We start from the raw sequence: 21,143 nt of genomic DNA on the forward strand, positions 1-21,143 counted from the left end.
ATGTAGCTAGCCAATACATTCTGCAGAATCTATAGTAATAATGGTGCATCGGTGCTATCGGCAAGAACAAGCAGATCTCTGCAGTCTGCAGACAAATGTACACAGGCACACACACAAAATAGCTTGTCTTCCACCGAGCGAACACTGAAGGGCAGCTCTGATGGGAGGGCCAGCCTGCAACCGAACATGGACACTGCGCCACATTGCCTCTGGTGTCTCCTCTTCTGGATTTCTGCAACATGCATGCCCGCGGCTTGAGGCCTAGTCATCGCCACAGCTGAGGCCACACAGCTCCTCTGCCATCTGTCTCCCCAATAAACAAGGGAAATGACTTTGCAGTATTTTGCATTACCAATGTTTAGCAGGGTCTTGTGATCACAAGAAAACTGTTTAAGCCAACTGCTCATTGTTTGATTGCATGCCACCTTCACGCACTGACTCCTGTGCCTTTCTATAGAGGACAGTAACATCAAGTCCAGCTCGTTCATCAACGAGCAGCTCATCGATGGCGTAGACCTTTAATACTTGAAGTTCTTCATTCACCGTATTGTCTTGTATCGTAAAAGAGGTGTTAAAAAAAAACAAAAACACCTTTTGTTGTCTCTGGGATGGCTGCTGTATCCAATCTTGGCAGCATCATACAGGAGGCTCAGAAGGGGCGACATTCAGAATAAGGATTGAAGCTGTGCTGGAGCCTGGTGGTACATGCTTTCAGGCTTTCTATATCTCCTGCCCGAGGGGAATCGGGTGAAGACAGAATGTCCAGGGAGTGCTGGGGCTTTGATTACTGAGGCAGTGAGAAGTGTAGACAGAGTCCATGGAGGAGAGGATGCTCTCTGAGATGTGCTGAACTGTGTCCATAACTCCCTGCAGTCTCAGGCAGGACAGTTCCTGTATCAAGCCAAGACACATCCTGTTTGACCCTGATCTGATAAACATCTGATCAATCTTGATGGGCTGAATAGTCTCCTCAAAGTACTCTCATTCTGTCTCTGGTTTGTGTGGTTTAATGTTTGACACTTTACTGCCCGACCATGTGGAAAATAGTTTGAATTTTTGCTGGTCATCCCTCACTGAAAGTGACTTGAACTCATTTGAACTTTTATTTTGTGAGATCAGCTGCAGGTGGGATTTTGAATATTGTGGTCCTCTGGGCGCCTTGCTTGGATTGGCTGACAAAGTCAGCGAGAATTCTGCCTTTTTCCTTTCACGTCCTCAGTTGAGCCAAGAAACGGCATAAAAGTTGAAACTGTGGTCAGAGGGTATCTCTGAGATGGTTGTGGGTTCATCTCGGAGTTCTACTCACATCATTGCTTTGTTGGGATGGTAAATATGTCTCAATCTGAAGCAGGAAACCCCACAAAATAGCAACTCCGCACACACTCCCCCTCCTCACATCCAAGTAAGAATTCATCTACTTCCTGATTATCCACCACCTCTGTCCAAAGGCTGATTTTGCTTGGTACCAGGTTCACCCCTGCTTACCCAATCTTATCCTGCTGTGGAACCAACTCCTGGAGCTGTGGATGACTTTCTGGTAAAGGTGAGTGCCAAAGAGCAGGAACACATGTTACAAACATGAGGTGTTCTGGTTGCACGGTAGTATAACAGCCACCGTAATGCTACACAGCACTAACCATCATGGTGTAAATCCTGGTACTGTCTGTGCAGACTTCATACAGTCTCGTGTGGCCACAAGTTTCCTTCAGGTACTCCGGTTTCCTCCCAGCATCGTCGTCGTGCAGGTCAGGGTCACTATACTATGTGAGCTCCATAGCATGGCAACACTTGCGGGCTGCCCCCAGTACATCCTCGGACTGTGTTGCTTGTTTACGGAAGCAATGCATTTCAAAGTGTGTTTCAATTTCAGCAATAAAGCTGCTCTCATCTTCACTTGAAACAAGGCAGAGTTGATTTTGTAGATGGAGAGCAAATTCAGAAATCAGAGGTGCCAAGGGACCCGAGAGTCCTTGTGCAGATTTCCCTAAAGATAACTTGGAGGTTGAGTCGGTAGTTAGGAAGGCAAATGCAATGTTGGCATTCATTTTCAGAGGATTGGAATATAAAATTGAGGATCTACTGTAATGCTGAGCCTAAGTAAGTTATTGGTTCAACAGAATTTGGAGTACTAGCAGTTTTGGACGTTAAATTTAAGAAAGGGCGTGCTAGCATTGGAGAGGGTCCAGAGGAGCTTCAGAAAATTGATCCGGGGATGAAAGGATTAATATATGAGAAGCATTTGACAATTCTGGTCCTATACTCCCTGGACTTGAGAGGAATGGGTGGGCGGAGGGAGGGGAATCTCACTGAAACCTTCCGAATATTGAAAGGTAGAGAGAGTGAATGGCAAGAGGATGTTTCCAATAGTGGGAGAGTCTATGACTGGAGGAATTTATTGCCACTGATGCCAAGCCATTGGTTATATTTTGAGTGCAGGTTGAAAGGTTAGCGAGGTTGGCAAACATTACAGTGAGAGACATATGAACAGGGTTTGACAGGGAACGTAAATCAGCCATTATCAAGGTCAACTTTATCGTTACCAAAGTTACACAAACAAACGAAACAATGTTCCTCCGGACCATGGAGCACCTAGAAAACATATCAGACACAACAAAAACAAAATATTATCAAAAAACCAAAATATTGCCACAAATAAGTAACAAACTAATGAAAAGGCGTGTGAGGTGTGTTGCGCAGGCAAACTGTCACCGGGTTCTGATATGGCCAAGTGTGGATTGAGAGACACTGAAGCTGGTCAATATTTCAGACTTTAATGCGAAGTATGTTAAAGGGAAAAAGAAAACAATGAACACTAGACCAAACCGGGCCGTTGAGTAAAACACTCAAATGGAAAACGAAGCCGACACTGCGGCTGAAAAGAGCAACTGAGAATAAAACGAATCCCGCTCGTCTTCAGAGTCAGTTGACTCGACAGTTAATCCGGGAACTCTTTCAAGAATAAAACAGACACGGAATCTGAACTTATCAAAATAAACAAAATAAACTTAAACTTAAACAGAAAGCACCAGGACACCGCATTACAAAGATGAGTCGCTTGAGAAAAACACACGGAACTCTAAAACCATTCATAACTGTTAAGTACAAATTAACCAGTTCAGGTGCTCTGAAAATTCCAGAGCCCAAAAGCTCTGATGCCCTGCACAGGCCTGGAGAACTACAGAACACCTCTCCCTGCTTGAGTGAGGCATGGGAACCCCAACAGACTGAGAGACCAGGGAATCCCGAGGGGCCTGGGTACCTGAACAGACGGAGATCAAGAAACATCGGGCGGGGCCGAGTGGGAGCTTTGGGAGTCCGAGATGGAGGACATTGAAAAACCTTAAACACATTAAGCCTTGGAAGCGAACGGAAAAAGTAAACCCAGGGAACATAGAGGAAACTCCTTGGGAAATCTTGAAACCTAGAGAAGGGACCTTTTCAAATCTTGATGAGTGTTCTAGCTTTCACAGTTTCCCCCGGAGACAGTTAGGATATACTTCTAGTTTTACAGATCAAGACGGCAGAGACAGCTTTCTTTCATCGCTAAGCCACGTGGCTCTCTGTCGATCTGTTTAATTTGCTACATGAAAGTTCAATTTTTCCAGTCTGTATCATGACTTCCACCAAGGGGTTAAAATACTCCTGATAGGGTACTTTCCTTGTGTGCTTGCCCACTCCAGCCAGGAATCAGCTTTTAGAGTAGGGCTCTTCCAGAACCCACACTCGCGATTTTGAATCAGTTGATAAACTTGCCTGAAGCGCTCATTTGTTATGCAGAACTGAGTCACGGGACCGCAAAGCTGGGAATCTGAGTACTTATGACTTGCAAAGCTTGGAATGGATACCGGAGAAACTCAACGCAGACCAGAGAAGCTCTGTCTGGAGACTTGGAAGTGTCGGAATGTAGAGGCAGGACATGCACTGAGAACAAAGACACCCTCTCCTCAAGCCACCAATATCAAAACGCCACTGTTCAAACTTAACTGGGTCCATTACTTGGCAAGAACCTTCTGTCAGACTGGCGACAGAGGCAAGAGTTCATAGATAGGAACACTGTTGCCTGGACCAATCACTCTGGCCAATGACCAAGATCAGCTGCTCTCTCTCCGCTGGCTTCATCTTTGCGTGAAGAAGACTTGCTGTCACCAGGTTCGGTTATGGCCCAAGTGTGGAGTGAGAGACACTGACGCCGGTCGATAGTTCACAGAGTTCAATGCGAACAATCTTAAAGGGGGAAAAGAAAACAATAACCGCTAGGCCAAACAGGGACGTCGAGTAAAACACTCAAATGGAAAACGAAGCCGCTAAAAAGAGCAACAAAGAATAAACCGAAAGCCGCTCGTCTCCAGAATCAGTTGACTCGACAATCCAATTTACGAAGCAAGGAGGTATGCAGATAACGAGGCGTAGCTGTGTCCAAGTCTCGACGCTTACTACCTCAGAATGAATGGATTTAAATACTATCACAATGAAAAATAATTAGCTGACGCGTGCATATTTACGGGTGCAATTGCCGAATCCGTGCTTGTGACACAAACAGTTCGCTGCCCTAGTTACAAGGCCCGAGTGTAGAAATTGTTACCCAGTCTGGCAGTTCTGGTCCTCCTGGTGACAGTGAGTCAAACAGATTGTGGGATAGAACACAGAACATATAAATTTACAGCACATTGCAGGCCTTTCGGCCCACAACGTTGTGCCTACGATGTAACCAACTCTATTAACTGCCTAGAACTTCCCTGGTGCATAGCCCGCTATTTTGCTAAGCTCCATGTACCTGTCTAAGAGGCTCTTAAAAGACCCTATTGTATCCGCTTCCACCACCGCCACTGGCAGCCCTTTCCACTCGCCCGGCACTCTGCGTAAAAAAAACTTACCCCTGATTTCTCCCCTGTACTTATTTGCAAGCACCTTAAAACTATGCTGCCTCGTTGTATCCGTACAGCCCTGGGGAAAAGCCCCTGGCCATCAACACAATCAATGCCCCTCATCATCTTATACACCTCTTATCCTCCGTCACTCCAAGGAGGAAGGGCCAAGTGCATTCAATCTATTCTTATAAGGTACGCCCTCCAATTCAGGCAGCATCCTTGTAAACCTCCTCTTCACTCTCTCTATAGCATCCACATATTTCCTGTAGCGAGGTGACCAGAACTGAAAGCAGGATTCTAAGTGGGATCTGACCAAGCTCTTTTATAGACGTTAGAACACCTCACACCTCTAGAACTGAATCCCACGTCTAATCAATGCCAACACACAATACACCTTTTAAGAACACGTCAACCTGCGCAGCAGCTTTGTGTGTCCAATTCACATGGATCCCACGATCTCTCAGATCCTCCACACTGCCAAGAGTCTTACCATTTATATTATATTCGTTCTTCAGATTGGACCTACCAAAATGAACCACTTCACACTTATTTGGGTTGAAGTCCATCTGCCACTTCTCAGTGCAGTTCTGCATCCCATCTATGTCCCGCTGTAACCTCCAACAACCCTCCAGACAATCCACAACACCCCCAACCTTTGTGTCATCAGCAAACTTACTAACTCAACCTTCTACCACTACTTCACCAGGTTATTTATAAAAATCACAAAGAGGAGGGGTCCCAAAACAGATCCCTGTGGAACACCCTGCGGACCTCCATGCAGAATATGAACCATCTACAACCACTCTTTGCCTTCTGTGGGCAAGCCAATTCTGGATCTATAAAGCAAGATCTCCTTGGAGTCCATAACTCCTTACTCTCTGAAGGAGCCTAGAATGGGGAACCTTATCAAATGCCTCACTGAAATCTAATACACTACATACACTGCTCTACTGCCATCAATGTGTTTTGTTACATCCTCAAAAAATTCAATCAGGCTCATAAGGGACGATCTGCCCTTGACAAAACCATGTTGACTATCCCTAATCAGATCATGTAACTCCAAATGCATAGAAGTCCTGCCTCTCAGGACACTCCTCCACAACTTGCCCACCACTGAAGTCAGGCTCATTGGGCTATAATTTTCTAGGTTATCTCTACTCCATTTCTTGAATATGGGAACATTTGCAACCCTCCAATTGTTCGGTCCTATTTCCATCCCTACTGATGATGCAAAGATTATTGCAAGAGGCGCAACAGTCTCCTTCCTCGCTTCCCATAGTAGCCTGGGGTATATCTCACCTGGTCCTGGTGACATATTTAACTTAGCAGAGCAGCAATGGCTGGAGTTTCTGTGGAAAATGAGGAAAGTGCCAGACAGATATATTCCGAATAAGAAGAAATTTTCAAAGGGAAGAGGGACATTACCTTGGCTGACAAGTGAAGTCAGAGCCAAAGTAAAGGCAAAAGAAAGCCAAAAATAGTGGGAAGACAGAGGATTAGGGAGCTTTTAAAAACTTGCAGAAAGAAGCTGAGAAGGTCATTCAGAAGGAAAAGATGAATTATGAGAGGAAGCTGGTGACTAATATCAAAGAAGATACGAAAAGCGTTTCTAAGTATATAAAAGAGAGTTGAGGGTAGATATAGGATCAATAGAAAATGATGCTGGAGATTTTGTAATGAGAAATGCAGAGATGGCAGAGGAACTGAATGAGTATTTTACATCAGTCTTCACAGTGGAAGACATCTGCAGTATACCGGATATTCAAGAGTGTCAGGGAAGTGAAGTTTGTGCAGGGAAAATTACAACTGAGAAGGTGCTCAGGAAGCTTAATGGTCTGAGGGTGGATAAATCTCCTGGACCTGATGGAATGCTGTCTCTGCTTCTGAAGGAAGTAGCTGGAGAGATTGTGAAGGCAATGATCTTTCAAGAATTGGGTAGATTCTGACATTGTACTAGATGACTGGAAAATTGCAAATGTTACTCTGCTATTTAAGAAGCGTGGAGGGCAGCTGAAAGGAAATGAGAGACATGTTAGCCTGATGTCAGTGGTTGTGAATTTGTTGGAATTGGTTGGCAGGGATGAGATTACAGAATACCTGGAGGCACATGACAAGATAGACAAAAACCAGCATGGTTTCCTGAAAGGAAAATCCTATCTGATGAATCTACTGCAATTCTTTGAGGAAATTACAAGCAGGGTAGACAAAGGAGATGCAGTAGGCATGGTGAACTATGCTTTTCAGAAGGCCTTTGACAAGGTGCCGCACAGGAGCCTGCTTAGCAAGGTAAAAGCCCATGTTATTACCAGGAAGTTACTAGCATGGGTGGAGCATCGGCTGATTGACGGAAATCAGAGAGGGGGAATAAAGGGAACCTATTCTGGCTGGCTGCCGGTTACCAGTGGAGTTCCACAGGGGTCGGTGTTGGGACCGCTGCTTCTTACAATGAATATCAATGATTTAGACTGCAGTATTAATAAATTTCTGGTTAAATTTGCCAATGATACAAAGATAGGTGGAGGAGCCAGTAGTGTTGAGGAAACAGGTAGTCTGCAGACAGACTTAGATAGTCTAGGGGAATGGGTAAAGACGTGGCAAATGATATATAATGCTGGAAAGTGTATGGTCATAAACTTTGGTGGAAGCAATAAATGGGAAGATTATCATTTAGATGGAGAGAGAATTCTAAATGCAGAGATGCAAAGGGACTTTGGAGTCCTTGTGCAAATACCCTGAAAGTTAAGCTCAGTTTGAGTTGGTTGTGAAGAAGGCAAATACAATGTGGGCATTCATTTCTAGAGGTATAGAATATAAGAGCAGGAATGACAAAGTTATTTCCCATGTTAGAAGATTCTAGGACAAGTAGGCATGACCAGGTTTGAGGGACGTCCTTTTAGAAGAGATGCTAAATTACTTTAGTTAAAGGTTGGTAAATCTGTGGAATTTGTTGCCACAAGCAGCTGTGGAGGCCAAGTGATTGGGTGTATTTAAGGCAGAGATAGATAGGTTTTTGATTAGCTAGGGCATCAAAGGGTATGGGGTGAAAGCAGGGGAGTGGGGATGACTAGAATTGGATCAGCCCATGATTGAATGGTGGAGCAGACTCGATGGGCTGAATGGGCTACTTCTGCCCCTTTATCTTATGCTCTTATTGTCTTATGTTTCATGTGCATACATTTATCAAAAGGTCTTTTAAATGGTGTAGTTACCTGCCAGTATCACCTCCTTTGGGAGCTCGTTCGATGCACCCACCACCTTTTCTGTGTAAACATTACCCTCAGGGCCCCTTTTAACTTTTTCCCCCCTTGCCTCACTTCCACAAACTTACTAATCACGCTCCTACAATCTCATCAAATTCATTAACATGAATAACAAACAGAATGGAGGCAGCAACGATGCCCGTGGTTCAGCGCTGGTCACCGACATCCAGTGTGAAAAACAACCCTCCACTACCACCCTCTGCCTCCAACCACAAACCAGTTTTGTATCAGCTCACCCAGGACCTCATGCCACAGGGGCTGTTGGTGTGGGGTAAAGTTCAGTATTTGATGTTCAAATTATCTCAGCAAAGCCCCAGCAACTTCTTCCTTGGTTTCCCCACAAGGTCTGAGGACAGACTTGATGAGCCCCAGGAGTTCATCCAGCTTTATGTGTTTAAGGCTTCCAGCATCACCTCTTGTTTGTCGTGTTTCAGGACAATACTATTTATTCTCTTCCCTAAATTTCCCAGCTTCCATTCCCTTCTCCACAGTAACCACAGACGAGGGGAACCAGACCTCACTCGTCCCTCTTTGCTCCACACACAGACACTGAAGGGGAACTTTTCTCTCCCTATTTCTCTTCAGATCAATGGACAGACTGAACTGAGGGAGGATAGAAAGGGCCAGGGGTAAGAGGAGTGGAACAGGAGGGTGTTCCCAAGTAAACAGACATCTTGTGAGTGAGGATCCTGAAGAGAGTTTGGAGGGGTTCGGGATCAGCATGTCCCTGTTGGAGTGAAGGTCAACACTGATGGGATGAGGGAACCCTGGCTGACGAGGGTTATCCAGACTCTGATCAGGAAAATGATGGAGTTGTTTGTCAGGTGAAAGTAACTGGGATGAAGTGATTACCTTGTGAAAATGAAGGAATGTAGGAGTACACTGAAGAGAGGAATCGGGAGGGCAAAAAGAAGACACAAGATTATTTAGCAGATTCTGTGAATCTGTTGGAAAAAAAAGAGTAATTAGTGATGCATCCCTTGACGGATCAGTTTGAAGCCGGGAGGAGAATAGAGGAGAAGCAGTGAGGAGAATAGTAATGTCCTGAAACATAACACCCTGTTTCAACTTTGACCCTCTCACTTTAAAGCTTTATCCTCTACTAGTCCTCAGAGATATTACACTGCTGGGCCTGTCTCAAAGTTAGAAGAATAAGAGGTGATGTGAGTGAGGCAGACACAGTCTCTCAGGGTATTGACAAAGCAGAGGCAGGAATGATGTTTCACCCGCCTGGCGTGTAGAATCAGAGTCACGGACTCAGAATAACAGGACTGAGATGAGAAATTTCCTCACCCAGAATGCAGTGAAACTCTGGAATTCTCTTCACAAGGTTTCTGGATTTCTGGGGCTCCATGATGATGGGGATGGTGCAGGAAAGTGGTTCTGAGGTCAAAGGTCAGATGTTCTGAGTGAAGGACAGGACAGACACAAAGGGCCAAATAGCCACATCTGCTGCTATTTCTTAATACACGTATCTACACTTGTGCCGTTTAATATTTTGGACTTCAGGCTGTTGAATTACACAGGGGTAACCAATGCACTCTGTGTAGAACATCCTCTATCCCCCATGTTCACTGTATTCAGTCCAAAATTCAAAGTAAATTTATTATCAAACCACATATATGTCACCATATACAAACCTGAGATTCATTTTCTTGTGGGCATACTCAATAAATCCAACAATCACAATAGAATCAATGAAAGATTGCATAAACAGGGCAGACAACCAGTGTGTATCAGCTGTGTTACATGTAACAGGATGCAGAGTTTGTTGTGTTCATTGTTTTTGTATCCAGTGAGAAACACGTCTCTGTAAACACCCGGGACACTTTACTGCATTTACACAGTGACTGTACCTAAATACTGGTTGTTGTTGTTGACTGCTGCATCCACAACTGCTGAACATAGAACATTGGACAATACAGCACAGGAACAGGCCATTCGGCCCACAAGTCTGTGCTGAACATTGTGCCAATTCAATCTCATCCCATCTGCCTGTACGTGGTCCACAACCCTCCATTCCCTTTCTGTTCATGTGTCTGTCTGAATGCCACTGAAATGTTGTTGTTGTATCTGCTTCCACCACCTCCTAACAACATAGGCACCTACACTGACCATTCTCTGTGTAAAAAATAAACTCGCCTCATCAATCTGCTTTAAACCTTCTCCTCTCACCTTATATTTACTCCCTGTACTATCTGACTTACCTACGCTGAGGATAAAGAGACTCTGACTGTCTGTAATGCCTGTGTCAGCTGTTACTGACTTTTCCCTCGACAGCTGCTGAGTCACCGTGTTCCCAGACTTCTGTACCTTGTGTAACGCCCTGGGTCACGTTTTTCCTGTTCTGCGGTAGGTATTTCATTCAGCAGCTCTGTGAGATCCGTCTGTTCTGCTCTCAGCCTGTTCGGCTCATTGTTCAAGATAAGGGATGATGAGGAATGTGTGTCATCCAGTCAGGATGGTGGAACTAGGGGAGGTTTCTCTGGTGAGGGACACTGAAGTTGGGCTTGGGGCTTTTGTTCGGCGGTAGATGAAGAGAGAAGATGCTGGAGAGAACAGGTCGTGAGATTCGATCCGGTGGGGGATCGTGATTCGATGGTCCGGTGCCGGGACCGATTGAGGATCGGTGAATATGGTGAAACGTTGAGCTTCAACTTGTGAACATTTGACTGCCATTTGGAAAACAAAAAGAGAAGGGCTATTTTAATTAGTTTTTCTTTACTAACCCTTTAGTTAAGATAAGATTCATCAATATATCTCCTTTATTCGAATGCAGTGTACTGTCGGTTACTCCGTGACACTAATATCCAACAGGGCAGCAAATTACATGGCATCCACACAAACTGGGGTTTGGGGTGGGAGACTCGACTCAATCTCACAAGTTTGACGGGACCAGACAGTATCTTCCCGAGACTTACTGTTATGAGTGATGAACAGACCTGATGGACAATGGGGTGCAGAGTTAACCATCCTCCTCCCTGAGAACCATGAACTATTTCTGTTGCTATGCTCCTCATAGGAGAGAGAGACGAAACACAGGCAAAAACATCTGTTACAGATAAGAGAGAGGGTAGCTGCTGATTTATTGTATTGTGACTCTTCCTGGATTGTTTACCTTTCCGCTACAAGGACATTATTTTGCTCGTTAACATTCCTCAGGAGACTGCAGGAGTGGCCTGATTTGATGGACACAGTCATTCAGAGTTGATGGATAGCTGGGACTCCATTAGTAGAGATAAAAGACAGGTCTGGAGAGACACCCCTCAGCCACACCAGTGGACCCTGACTGAGGGTTGTGAACCCACAGAAAGGTGGGGGCTTCGGAGACCAAACCAGGAGATCGGTCAGTAAAACTCTTAGTGTAACGGCAGGACCGGTGGGGACTTATGTGTGTGTCCACTCATGCCAGAGTGACGAGTCCACCACAGAAGAACGGTCTAGCTGAAAGACGGAGGGGTCATAACCAAATGACCACAACGGTACAACGGAATCAAAAAGCCACAGAAAGGTTTGCCTGCTGCAGCTGTTACATCTCGCTCGCTCTCTCTCTCCAACGATTACCACACAACAACTATACCTTCCTCAGTGCATGAACTGAACTGAACTTTATACTTTTTTATGACAATTCATTTACCCCTAGACATCGATAGAGCTTGTTTATTATAACTTATTATTATTCCTACACTTTTAGGTTTATCATTGCTAACTGGTGTTATATGTATATTTGCATTATTGGTATTGTTTTGCTTACTTTACTAATAAACACTTTTGAATATAGTACCACTAGACTCCAACGGATACTTCTATCTTTGCTGGTCTGACACCCAGTTACGGGTTACGTAGCATTACACAGCCAAGGAAATAAGAGGGTTTCGATTGTGATACCCTCAGTCTGTGATTCTCCCTCCCTGGTAAGGACCAGTGGGTGGGGGGGGGGGGTACCAGAGTAAATCCCCACAACTCCTGCTGGACAGTGGGGAGTGGCGAGTGTGCACTTGGCATCTGTTGACACACTCGGTCCCGACTGGGTGAAAGCAGAGAGTGAGAGCGAATAACTGGAGCAATCCCGCCACCTGCTGGCCGCACAGGGTAAAAAGAAAATGATATTTAAGATTCAGTCTGTGTCATTTTCTGATTCAACTCAGGGTATTCACATATGCATTCACAGATAAAGCAGAAGCTGCACACGTGTTCAAGGCCACAAGAAAACACCTCATTAGAACCAACACAAATACAATACGGATAGAAAAATCAAAAGTCTGCAGTAGTTGCAGAACAGAAACAAATAATTCTTATCATTCAACACACACAAAATTTAGGAAGAAGGCCCTGTTCAGAACAAGCGAGACTGGACGTTTAGAGTTTAGTGGTGAAGTCAAGAAGGGAAATGGAAATCAGGAGTTGAATGTTTTCCACACTGTGACGTACAATGTCCAGTCCTGTGGTGATTCCTGCAGCCACATCTTTGTCATCAGCACAGCATCAGTCTCCTCACAGCAGATTCTCTCCACATCCCGTGTTTCATACTATTAACTGATTTAATAGTTGCTATAAATTTACCTTTCACCGCCGTTTTAACACCTCTGACTATCTTCAGTCCTCAAACTAAACAAAACGAGCTTTTGGAGGAACACCAAGGGGCAGCCTAATGCAGCATCTGTACAGAGAAATGGACAATCGACATTTCGGTTTGAGATCCGTCACCTGAACTGCCTCAACCCGGAATATCTTCTGTCCATTTTTCTCCACAAATGCTGTCTGACCCTCTGAGTACCTCAGCAGCTCTATTTTCCGTCCAGATTCCTGCATCTACAGTCTCTGTGTCTCTCTCTTCATGAGAACGTAAGGAATCAGAGCAGGAGGAGGCCATTCTGCCCATCGAGTCTGCCCCACCATTCAATAAGATCATGGCTAATCTGTCCATAAACTCAGCTCCATCTACCTGCCTTTCCCCCATAACCTCGACTTCCTTAACCTTAATTCCTTTGCTGAGTAAAAACCTACCTAACTCCATCCTAAATATATTTAGTGAAGAAGCCTCAACTGCTTCCTGGTCAGAGAATTCCACAGATTCACCACTCTCTGGGAAAAACAGTTTCTCCTCATCTCTGTTCTAAATCTTCTCCCTGAATCTTGAGGCAATGCCCCCTAGTTCTAGTCTCACCTACCAATGAAAACAACTTTCCTACTTCTATCTTATCTATCCCTTTCAAAATTTTGAATGTTTTGAAGATTTTTGAAATTTTGAAGATTTTCTCTTATTCTTCTGATCTCCAGAGAATATAGTCCCAGGTGACTCAATCTCTCCTCATAGGTTAACCCCTTCATCCCCAGAATCAACCTGGTGAACCTCCTCTGCACTGGTTCCGAAGACAGTATATCCTTCCTCAAGTATGGAGACCAGAACTGCACACAGTACTCCAGGTGCGGCCTCTCCAGGACCCTGTATAGTTGCAGCATGATCTCACTGCTCTTGAATTCAATCCCTCTAGCAATGAAGGCCAACATTCTGTTTGCCTTCTAAATAACCTGTTGTACCTGCAAGCCAACTTTTTGCGATTCATGAACAAGCACTCCCAAGTCCCTCTGCACAGCAGCATGCTGCAATCTTTCACCTTTTAAATAATAATCTGCTCTTCTAATATTCCTTCCAAAGTGGATGATCTCGCATTTACCAACATTGTATTCAATATGCCAGACTTTGGCACACTCACATAACCTATCTATATCCCTCTGCAGATTCTCCACGTCCTCTGTACAGTGTGTTTTTCCACTCAGTTTAGTGTCATTGGCAAATTTTGCTACACTACACTCAGTCCTTTTTTCCAAATCATCAATGTAAACAGCTGTGGGCCCAGCACCGACCCCTGCGGCACCCCACTCACCACTGACTGCCAACCGGAGAAATACCCATTTATACCAACTCTCTGCCTTCTATTGGTTAACCAATCCACTATTCACGCCAATACACTTCCTCCGACTCCAAGCATCCATACCTTATTTATAAGTCTCTTGTGCGGCACCTTATCGAACGCGTTCTGGAAATCCAAGTGTGCGACATCCATCTGTTCCCCTCTATCCATTGCACTCATTATGTCCTCAAAGAACTCCAATAAGTTTGTCAAGCAGGAGCTGCCCTTTCTGAATCCATGCTGTGTCTGTCTAATGGAACCTAAATGTTTTGCTACTTCTTCCTTAATGACAGTTTCAAGCATTTTCTCGACTACAGATGTTAAGCTAACTGACCTACAGTTGCCCATCTTTTGCCTACATCCTTCTTTAAAAAGTGGCATGACATTTGCTGTCTTCCAGTCCACCAGGACCTGCCCAGAGACTAGAGAGTTTTGATAAATGATTGCCAACGCGTCTACTATAACCTCCGTCAATTCCTTAAGCACCCTGGGATGCATCTCATCAGGACCAGGGGACTTACCTACCTTCAGACCCTCTGAATCATTATCTCCTTAGTGAAGGTGATTTTATTGAGGTCCTCACCACCCACTTCGTCAATAACATCCGTCTTTGGCATATTAGATGTGACCCCCACCATGAAGAGTGACACAACATAGTCGTCCAATGCCTCAGCCGTTTCCTCATCACCCAATATCAATTTCCCGTTCTCATCTTCCAAGGGACACATGAGCATTTAATTTGATACTATCTTTTATTTCCTCAGTTATCCAAGGCTGGCTCTCCCCACGCTTACTGTTCTTACTTTTGATTGGAATATACTTTTGTTGAGCACTGTGAAAAAATCTATTTGGAAGAATTCCACTGTTCCTTAGCTGTCCTACCAAATAGACTGTGCTCCCAAACCACATTAGCCAACTCCTCCCTCATCCCGTTGTAGTCTCCCTTGTTAAAGCATAATGCACTAGCTTTAGATCTAACTATTTCATCCTCCATTTGAATGCGAAATTCAATCACACTATGATCACTCTTTCCAAGAGGATCCCTGCCTACAAGATCGTTAATCTTACCTGTCTCACTGCACAGGACTAGATCTAAGAAAACATTTACCCTTGTAGGTTCGCTAACATGCTGCTCAAGAAAGCCATCACGGATGAATTTTATGAAGTCCTCTTCAAGACTTCCTTGACCAACCTGATTCACCCAATCTATGTGGAAGTTAAAACCTCCCATGACAACTGCCGTTCAGTTCTTACAAGCCTCAGTTACTTCTTGATTAATCAACTCTGCCACTGCCAATTGACAACACCATGATTTTTTCCCTTCAACGATCTGCTCCGAAGATCTTATATCGTCTCTCACAATCGCCCTGATCTCATCCCTAATCAAGAGCGCCACCCCACCTCCTCTGCCTTCCTGCCTATCTGTCCGTAATACCTGATACCCTTGGATATTTAATTCCCAGACATCTCCACCTTGCAACCAGGTTTCTGTAGTGGCCACTAAAACATATTTTCAGGACTTGTCCCTTCAGTTCTGCCGTAGACTGAACCAAGCTCTTCTCTGCGGCTTTATCTATGTTAGACTTGTTTAATGTGTTTCTGATCGCTGCTGTGGAAACGAACACGATTCCTGCTTCACTGAAAAGGAACATTCATTCCCGGGACTGCAGCGCCCCTAGTGGACAGCGGCGGTACCGCAGGCGTTCAGCAGCTCCCCGAAAGTGAAAGGATCCTGAACCAGGAAGTACCGGGAGTTAGCATGGCTTCGAAAGGACAGGTCGAGAGTTTAACCGAGGAGGTAATTTGTCCCATCTGCCTGGATTTCTTCACCGATCCGGTGTCACTGGAGTGTGGACACAACTTCTGCCGCTCCTGTATCACACGGTGTTGGGAAAGGGAGGAGAGAAACTCCTGCCCGGAATGTAGAGAGGAGTTTGCGGACCGCACCCTCAGGGCCAGTCGGGCCTTGGCAAATCTGTCTGAGAAAGCTCGAAAACTAAACCTGAATCCGAAAGAGAAGGAAAGTAAACTTAACTGCGAGAAACATGAGGAGCAACTGAAGCTGTTTTGTGAGACGGACAAGACTCTGATCTGTCTGATCTGTGCGACTGCGCGGGAACACAAGTCTCACAACTTCATGCCGGTTAACGAAGCCGCTGAAATCTACAAGGTAAAACTAACCAGGTTTTGATCAGCTGTTTACTTAGTTGAATATTTTGGTCTTTCTTTTTCAATACTTTTATTAATATCTACATAAAAGAATACAAGGTACAGTAAGATATATGATATATATCGATTACAATATACTGAAATCATAGATTATGTTTAATTGCTCTATATCCATATGGATTAAATTTAAACATAAAATTGAAAAGAAATAATTTCATTATACAAAAAATCTAAACCGACTACCAGAAAAAAACAGCTGTTTGCTTAAAAGAAACAAAAGGAAAAAGCCTTAACATATAGTGAAACATATTATTAGCCAACATCTGCACTTAATAACAAATCAAAGATTTTGGAAGTAATTTAAAAAAGGTCCCCACAGTTTTAAAAAAAATCTTGTCCAGGTTCAGAAATTGAACAACGAATCTTCTCTAAATTTAAGCAAGACATAACATCATGTAACCAATGAGTATGTGTAGGCAGAGTGGCATCCTTCCACATAAGCAACAATGCCCTCCTGGCTGTAAGAGAAATAAAGGCCAAAATATACAAATCATGTGTCTCCAAGATAACATAATTTCCTCCAACAATACCAAATAAGGCAGTCAAAGGATTACGTTTAAAATTTACTTTAAAAAGCACCGAAAAAGTTTGCAATACTTCCTTCAATATTTTTTAAGACTCGGACAAGTCCAAAACATATTGATTAGTCAAGCGTCTCCATTATTACATCTATCACAATAGGGAGATATATCCGAATAAAAATGAGACAGCTAATCGTTAGACATATGGGCTCTATGAACCACTTTAAATTGTAGAAGAGAATAACGGGCATATAAAGATGAGGTATTAACCAACTTAAAAAATTTCATTCCAAGTGTCCTCAGAAATTGAAATCTGTAAATCTTGTTCCCAAAGGTTTTTAATTTTATCTAAAGGAATATTTTGGTCTAATTTCTTTACTCTCTCATTCCCAGGGTCGGGTTAAATCTTCCTTAGACTCTCTCACAAAAAAGAAATCAAACTTCGAGGAAATGGAGCAACAACAGAAAGAGAAGATTTCTGGAGTTCGGGTGAGGCTTCCAAAGCAGAATTCACAAATTTGTTGTGTAGTTTTGTTCCCTTTAATGTAGAATAGCAGAGTATCGCAGCTTCAGTAACCTGGGATTGATCCTGACCCCTGGAGCTGTCTGCGTGGAGTTTGCATGTTCTCCCCATATCCAGTACCTCCTTTTAGCCGACATTGCATGGTTAAACGGTAAATTGGCGACTGTAATTAACCTTGTGACGTTGGGTGGTCTGTGAATCAGGTCGGAGTTAGTGGGTCAGAGATGGAGTATATGTTTCAGGGAGACGTGGGGGAATGTGATGGAGTGGATTGTTCTGAGAACCAGCAGAGGCGTTAATGGGCTGAATGGTTACCTTCCATGTCAGAAGGAAATACAAAAAATAGCATCAAATAGTAAACTAGCCTCTCCTTTCATTGACAGGAACAGTCACACAGCCTTCAGTCCCAGATCACATCCCATTTTGCTGAACTGCGCCGGGTTCTCACTGAGAAAGAGCAGCGTGCACTCCGAGATCTCAAGGAAGAAGAGGAGAGGATTCTGAATCCAATGGAAAAAAATCTTCGAGAGATTAAAGAGAATTTAAATTCTATCCAGGAGGAAATCTCAAAGTTACAGGAACGGATGGATCAACAAGAAAATATCACATTCCTCATGGTGAGCGATTTCAGTTTGCTTCTGTAAAAGTGCCCAGTCACAAAATGATGCATTTTATCTCAAATACTGTAGTTGGAAACTGATTTCCACCATGTGGACATCCTGACTGTTCAGCATTGTCGTTGTCCCAAACCCCATCCCACAACATCTGTACATCACAGGACAGTCTGCAACCTTCTCGGGAATGAGTTACTCTGATCAGAGCACTGAGCTGGTGGTCGTTTCTGTGATTCCCACGTATAATATCCCCTGAGACTCAGAGTAACACCGAGTTACAGTCACAGACTGTGAGTGTGGTTCTGATACTCTCCTCACCACATTTTTGTGGCATTATTAACAACCAGCTGATGTTTTGTCTTTGACTTTTGGTCTGACACAAGCAGAAATATTTTCTCCATTCCACCCCATCAAATCCATTTGGAATGTAAAATTCCCTCATCTGATCCTTCCTGCCATTGTATCCAGATAAAAATACACAACCTGTCCAGTCTCTCCTGTAAGTTCCATCTCTCAGTTATGGTATAAATTTCATAAACATTCCTTTGACTTTCTCCCATGGTTCAGTCTCCCTCTTTCTCCATGTGTGTCAGTGGGAGTAAGTGAGAATTTTCAGCAGCTTGTAATAACTTGTCTCAGATTCCTGCTGTTTGGATGCCGATGGTCAGTCTCAGACAATTGAAATCTGTGTTTTATTTATTTCAGGAGGAAGCTCGTCAGAAAAGGAGGTAGGAGATGGTCTTGACTGAAGCTCTGTATGGATTTGTAAAATAGTTCAAATATCACTGATGTTCAGTTTATATCTACATGTATAATATTTACAGGATCACTGAGGAAGACAAGAAATTGTCAGTGACAGATGGCACCCTGCTGGCTGAAAAATTCTATCACCCCTATTTGTTCGACATAGCATTGGGAGAACCGTTTGACGGCATTAAACGAGGTAAAACATACAGATTCATTCCGGCACCACCCCCACCTGCTGGGACTCATCACTGCCACACGGTCAGCTGGAGATGTCAGACCCTTGAACACACCAAACCAGGGGCAATATACAAACAATTCACTGGTCTGTTAGGTGAATCACTGCATCCTGATCCCATTTGCACTGGACAAACAAGCCAATGCACGAGTTTGAATCCTGACATGGTAGTTCTGGAATTAATACTCCAATAATGACATTAAAGAGGATAAAATCTGGTATCACTGCGGTGACAGGGATTGTCAGAATAATACACCAGTCCTTCGAGCCCCTCCCCCTGTCTGACCTGTCCATGACCGCAGTCTGATTGACTCAGCTCTGCCCCCTGCTGGACTCGCCAGTCTCACTGCTGTGATCAAACCACCACATTGAAGACTGAGCCCGGGCACACCAACCAGCATTTACACTGGTGGACACAGCATAACTGGTCTGGCAAATCTCCCTCACACACATTCACAAGAAGGCTCAGCAGATTGTAGTCAGAGCCTCAGCATTGCACGTTGTTAGTCCCCTCAGTAACCTGGAAACTATTCTCTTCAGACACAGTGAATGGTTTCTATTTGAACAATTCACACACGTGTCACACATTGTCAACACACACTGGACATGTGAAGACGCAATGTAACATCCAAATAGTTCAATGTGTACACTTACCTTCATTGTGTACACACACTCACTGATATTTACCCCCCCCCCCACACACACACACACACACAAACACACACACATACACACTGTCCAAATGCACCATCAGTGTGGGACACATAGTTAAGAAACAGACACATTTCTGTGTGTTTGTCCCATATCCTTCTAACCATTGCCTATTGTTGTACCTGCCTAAAGTGATTTTATAATATTTTAATTATACCTTTGGCAGCAAATTCCACATTTACCCATTTCCGTCAAAGTGAGAAAGTCTGTTTTGGGCTGTGATCTTTCTTCAGGACTAAAATTGAAGAGGGGAGATGCCAGAATAAAAAGGTGGGGAGAGGGGAGAGAGGCTGGCTGGAAGGTGATAGGTGAAGCTGGGGGGGGGGGGAAGTTAAAGGGCTGGAGAAGGAGGAATCTGATCGGAGAGGAAGGTTTGCTAGTGCTATTGGGGAGGGTTTAAACTAGATTTGCAGGAGGATGGGAACCAGAGTTCCAGAGCAGATAGTGGGGTGGGGGTGAAAATAAGTTATATTAAAAGTTCATGCAAAGTCAGAAATTGAAGGGTTGTGTGTGGTGGTAATAATCTTCGGAGGTGTGTCTATTTCAATGCGAGGAGTATTGTGGGGAAGGCAGACGAGCTGAGGACGTGGATTGACACATGGAATTATGACATTATAGCCATTAGGGGCAGGACTGGCATCTTAATGTTTCAGGGTTCCCATGTTTCAGACGTGATAGAGGCAAAAGGATGGGGGGGGGGGTGGCACTGCTAGTCAGGGAAAATATTAAAATGTTACAGCAGTGCTCAGGCAGGACAGATTAGAGGGTTTGTCTACCGAGGTCGTATGGGTGGAGCTGAGAAACAGGAAAGGTATAACACTATTAATGGGGTTGTGTTATAGACCACCCAATAGTCAGGGAGAATTGGAGGAGAAAATCTGCAGAGAGATAGCAGACAACTGCAGGAAACATAAAGTTGTAATAGTAGGGGATTTTAATTTTCCACATATTGATTGGGACTCCCATACTGTTAAAGGTCTAGACGAGTTAGAGTTTGTAAAATATATTCAGGAAAGTTTTCTAAATCAATAAATAGAGGTACCAACTAGAGAGGATGCAATATTAGATCTCCTATTAGGGTACGAGTTAGGAGAAGTGACAGAAGTGTGTGTATTTTTAACACTTTGAGTCTAGTGATCATAACGCCATTAGTTTCAACTTGGTCATGGATAAAGATAGATCTGGTCCTCTGGTTGAGGTGCTAAACTGGAAAAAGGCCAAATTTGAAGAAATGAGAAAGGATCTAAAAAGCATGGATTGGGACAGGTTGTTCTTTGGCAAGGATGTGATAGAAAAGTGAGAGGCCTTCAAAGCAGACATTTTGAGAGTTCAGAGTTTGTATGTTCCTGTCAGGATTAAAGGCAAAGTGAATAAGAATAAGGAACCTTGGTTTTTGAGGGATATTGAAATCTGATAAAGAAGAGAGAGTTTTATGACAGGTATAGGCAACAAGCAGCAAATAAGGTGCTTGAGGAGTATAAAACGTGCAAGAAAATACTTTTCTCTTTTTACAATATTTT

At 43.9% G+C, this 21,143-nt stretch overlaps 1 protein-coding gene across 1 annotated transcript in view; it reads left to right on the forward strand.

The window, feature by feature from the left end:
- The window catches only part of LOC132394848 (uncharacterized), a 56,799-nt gene that overhangs the window by 27,506 nt on the left and 8,150 nt on the right, over window positions 1-21,143 (forward strand). Inside the window, 5 exon segments of the mRNA XM_059971255.1 lie at window positions 15,690-16,213; window positions 17,187-17,282; window positions 17,700-17,933; window positions 18,636-18,658; window positions 18,755-18,873. Coding sequence (XP_059827238.1) covers window positions 15,690-16,213; window positions 17,187-17,282; window positions 17,700-17,933; window positions 18,636-18,658; window positions 18,755-18,873 — 996 coding nt within the window.

The sequence above is a fragment of the Hypanus sabinus genome, chromosome 5, assembly GCF_030144855.1.
Source record: "Hypanus sabinus isolate sHypSab1 chromosome 5, sHypSab1.hap1, whole genome shotgun sequence".
NCBI lineage: Eukaryota > Metazoa > Chordata > Chondrichthyes > Myliobatiformes > Dasyatidae > Hypanus > Hypanus sabinus.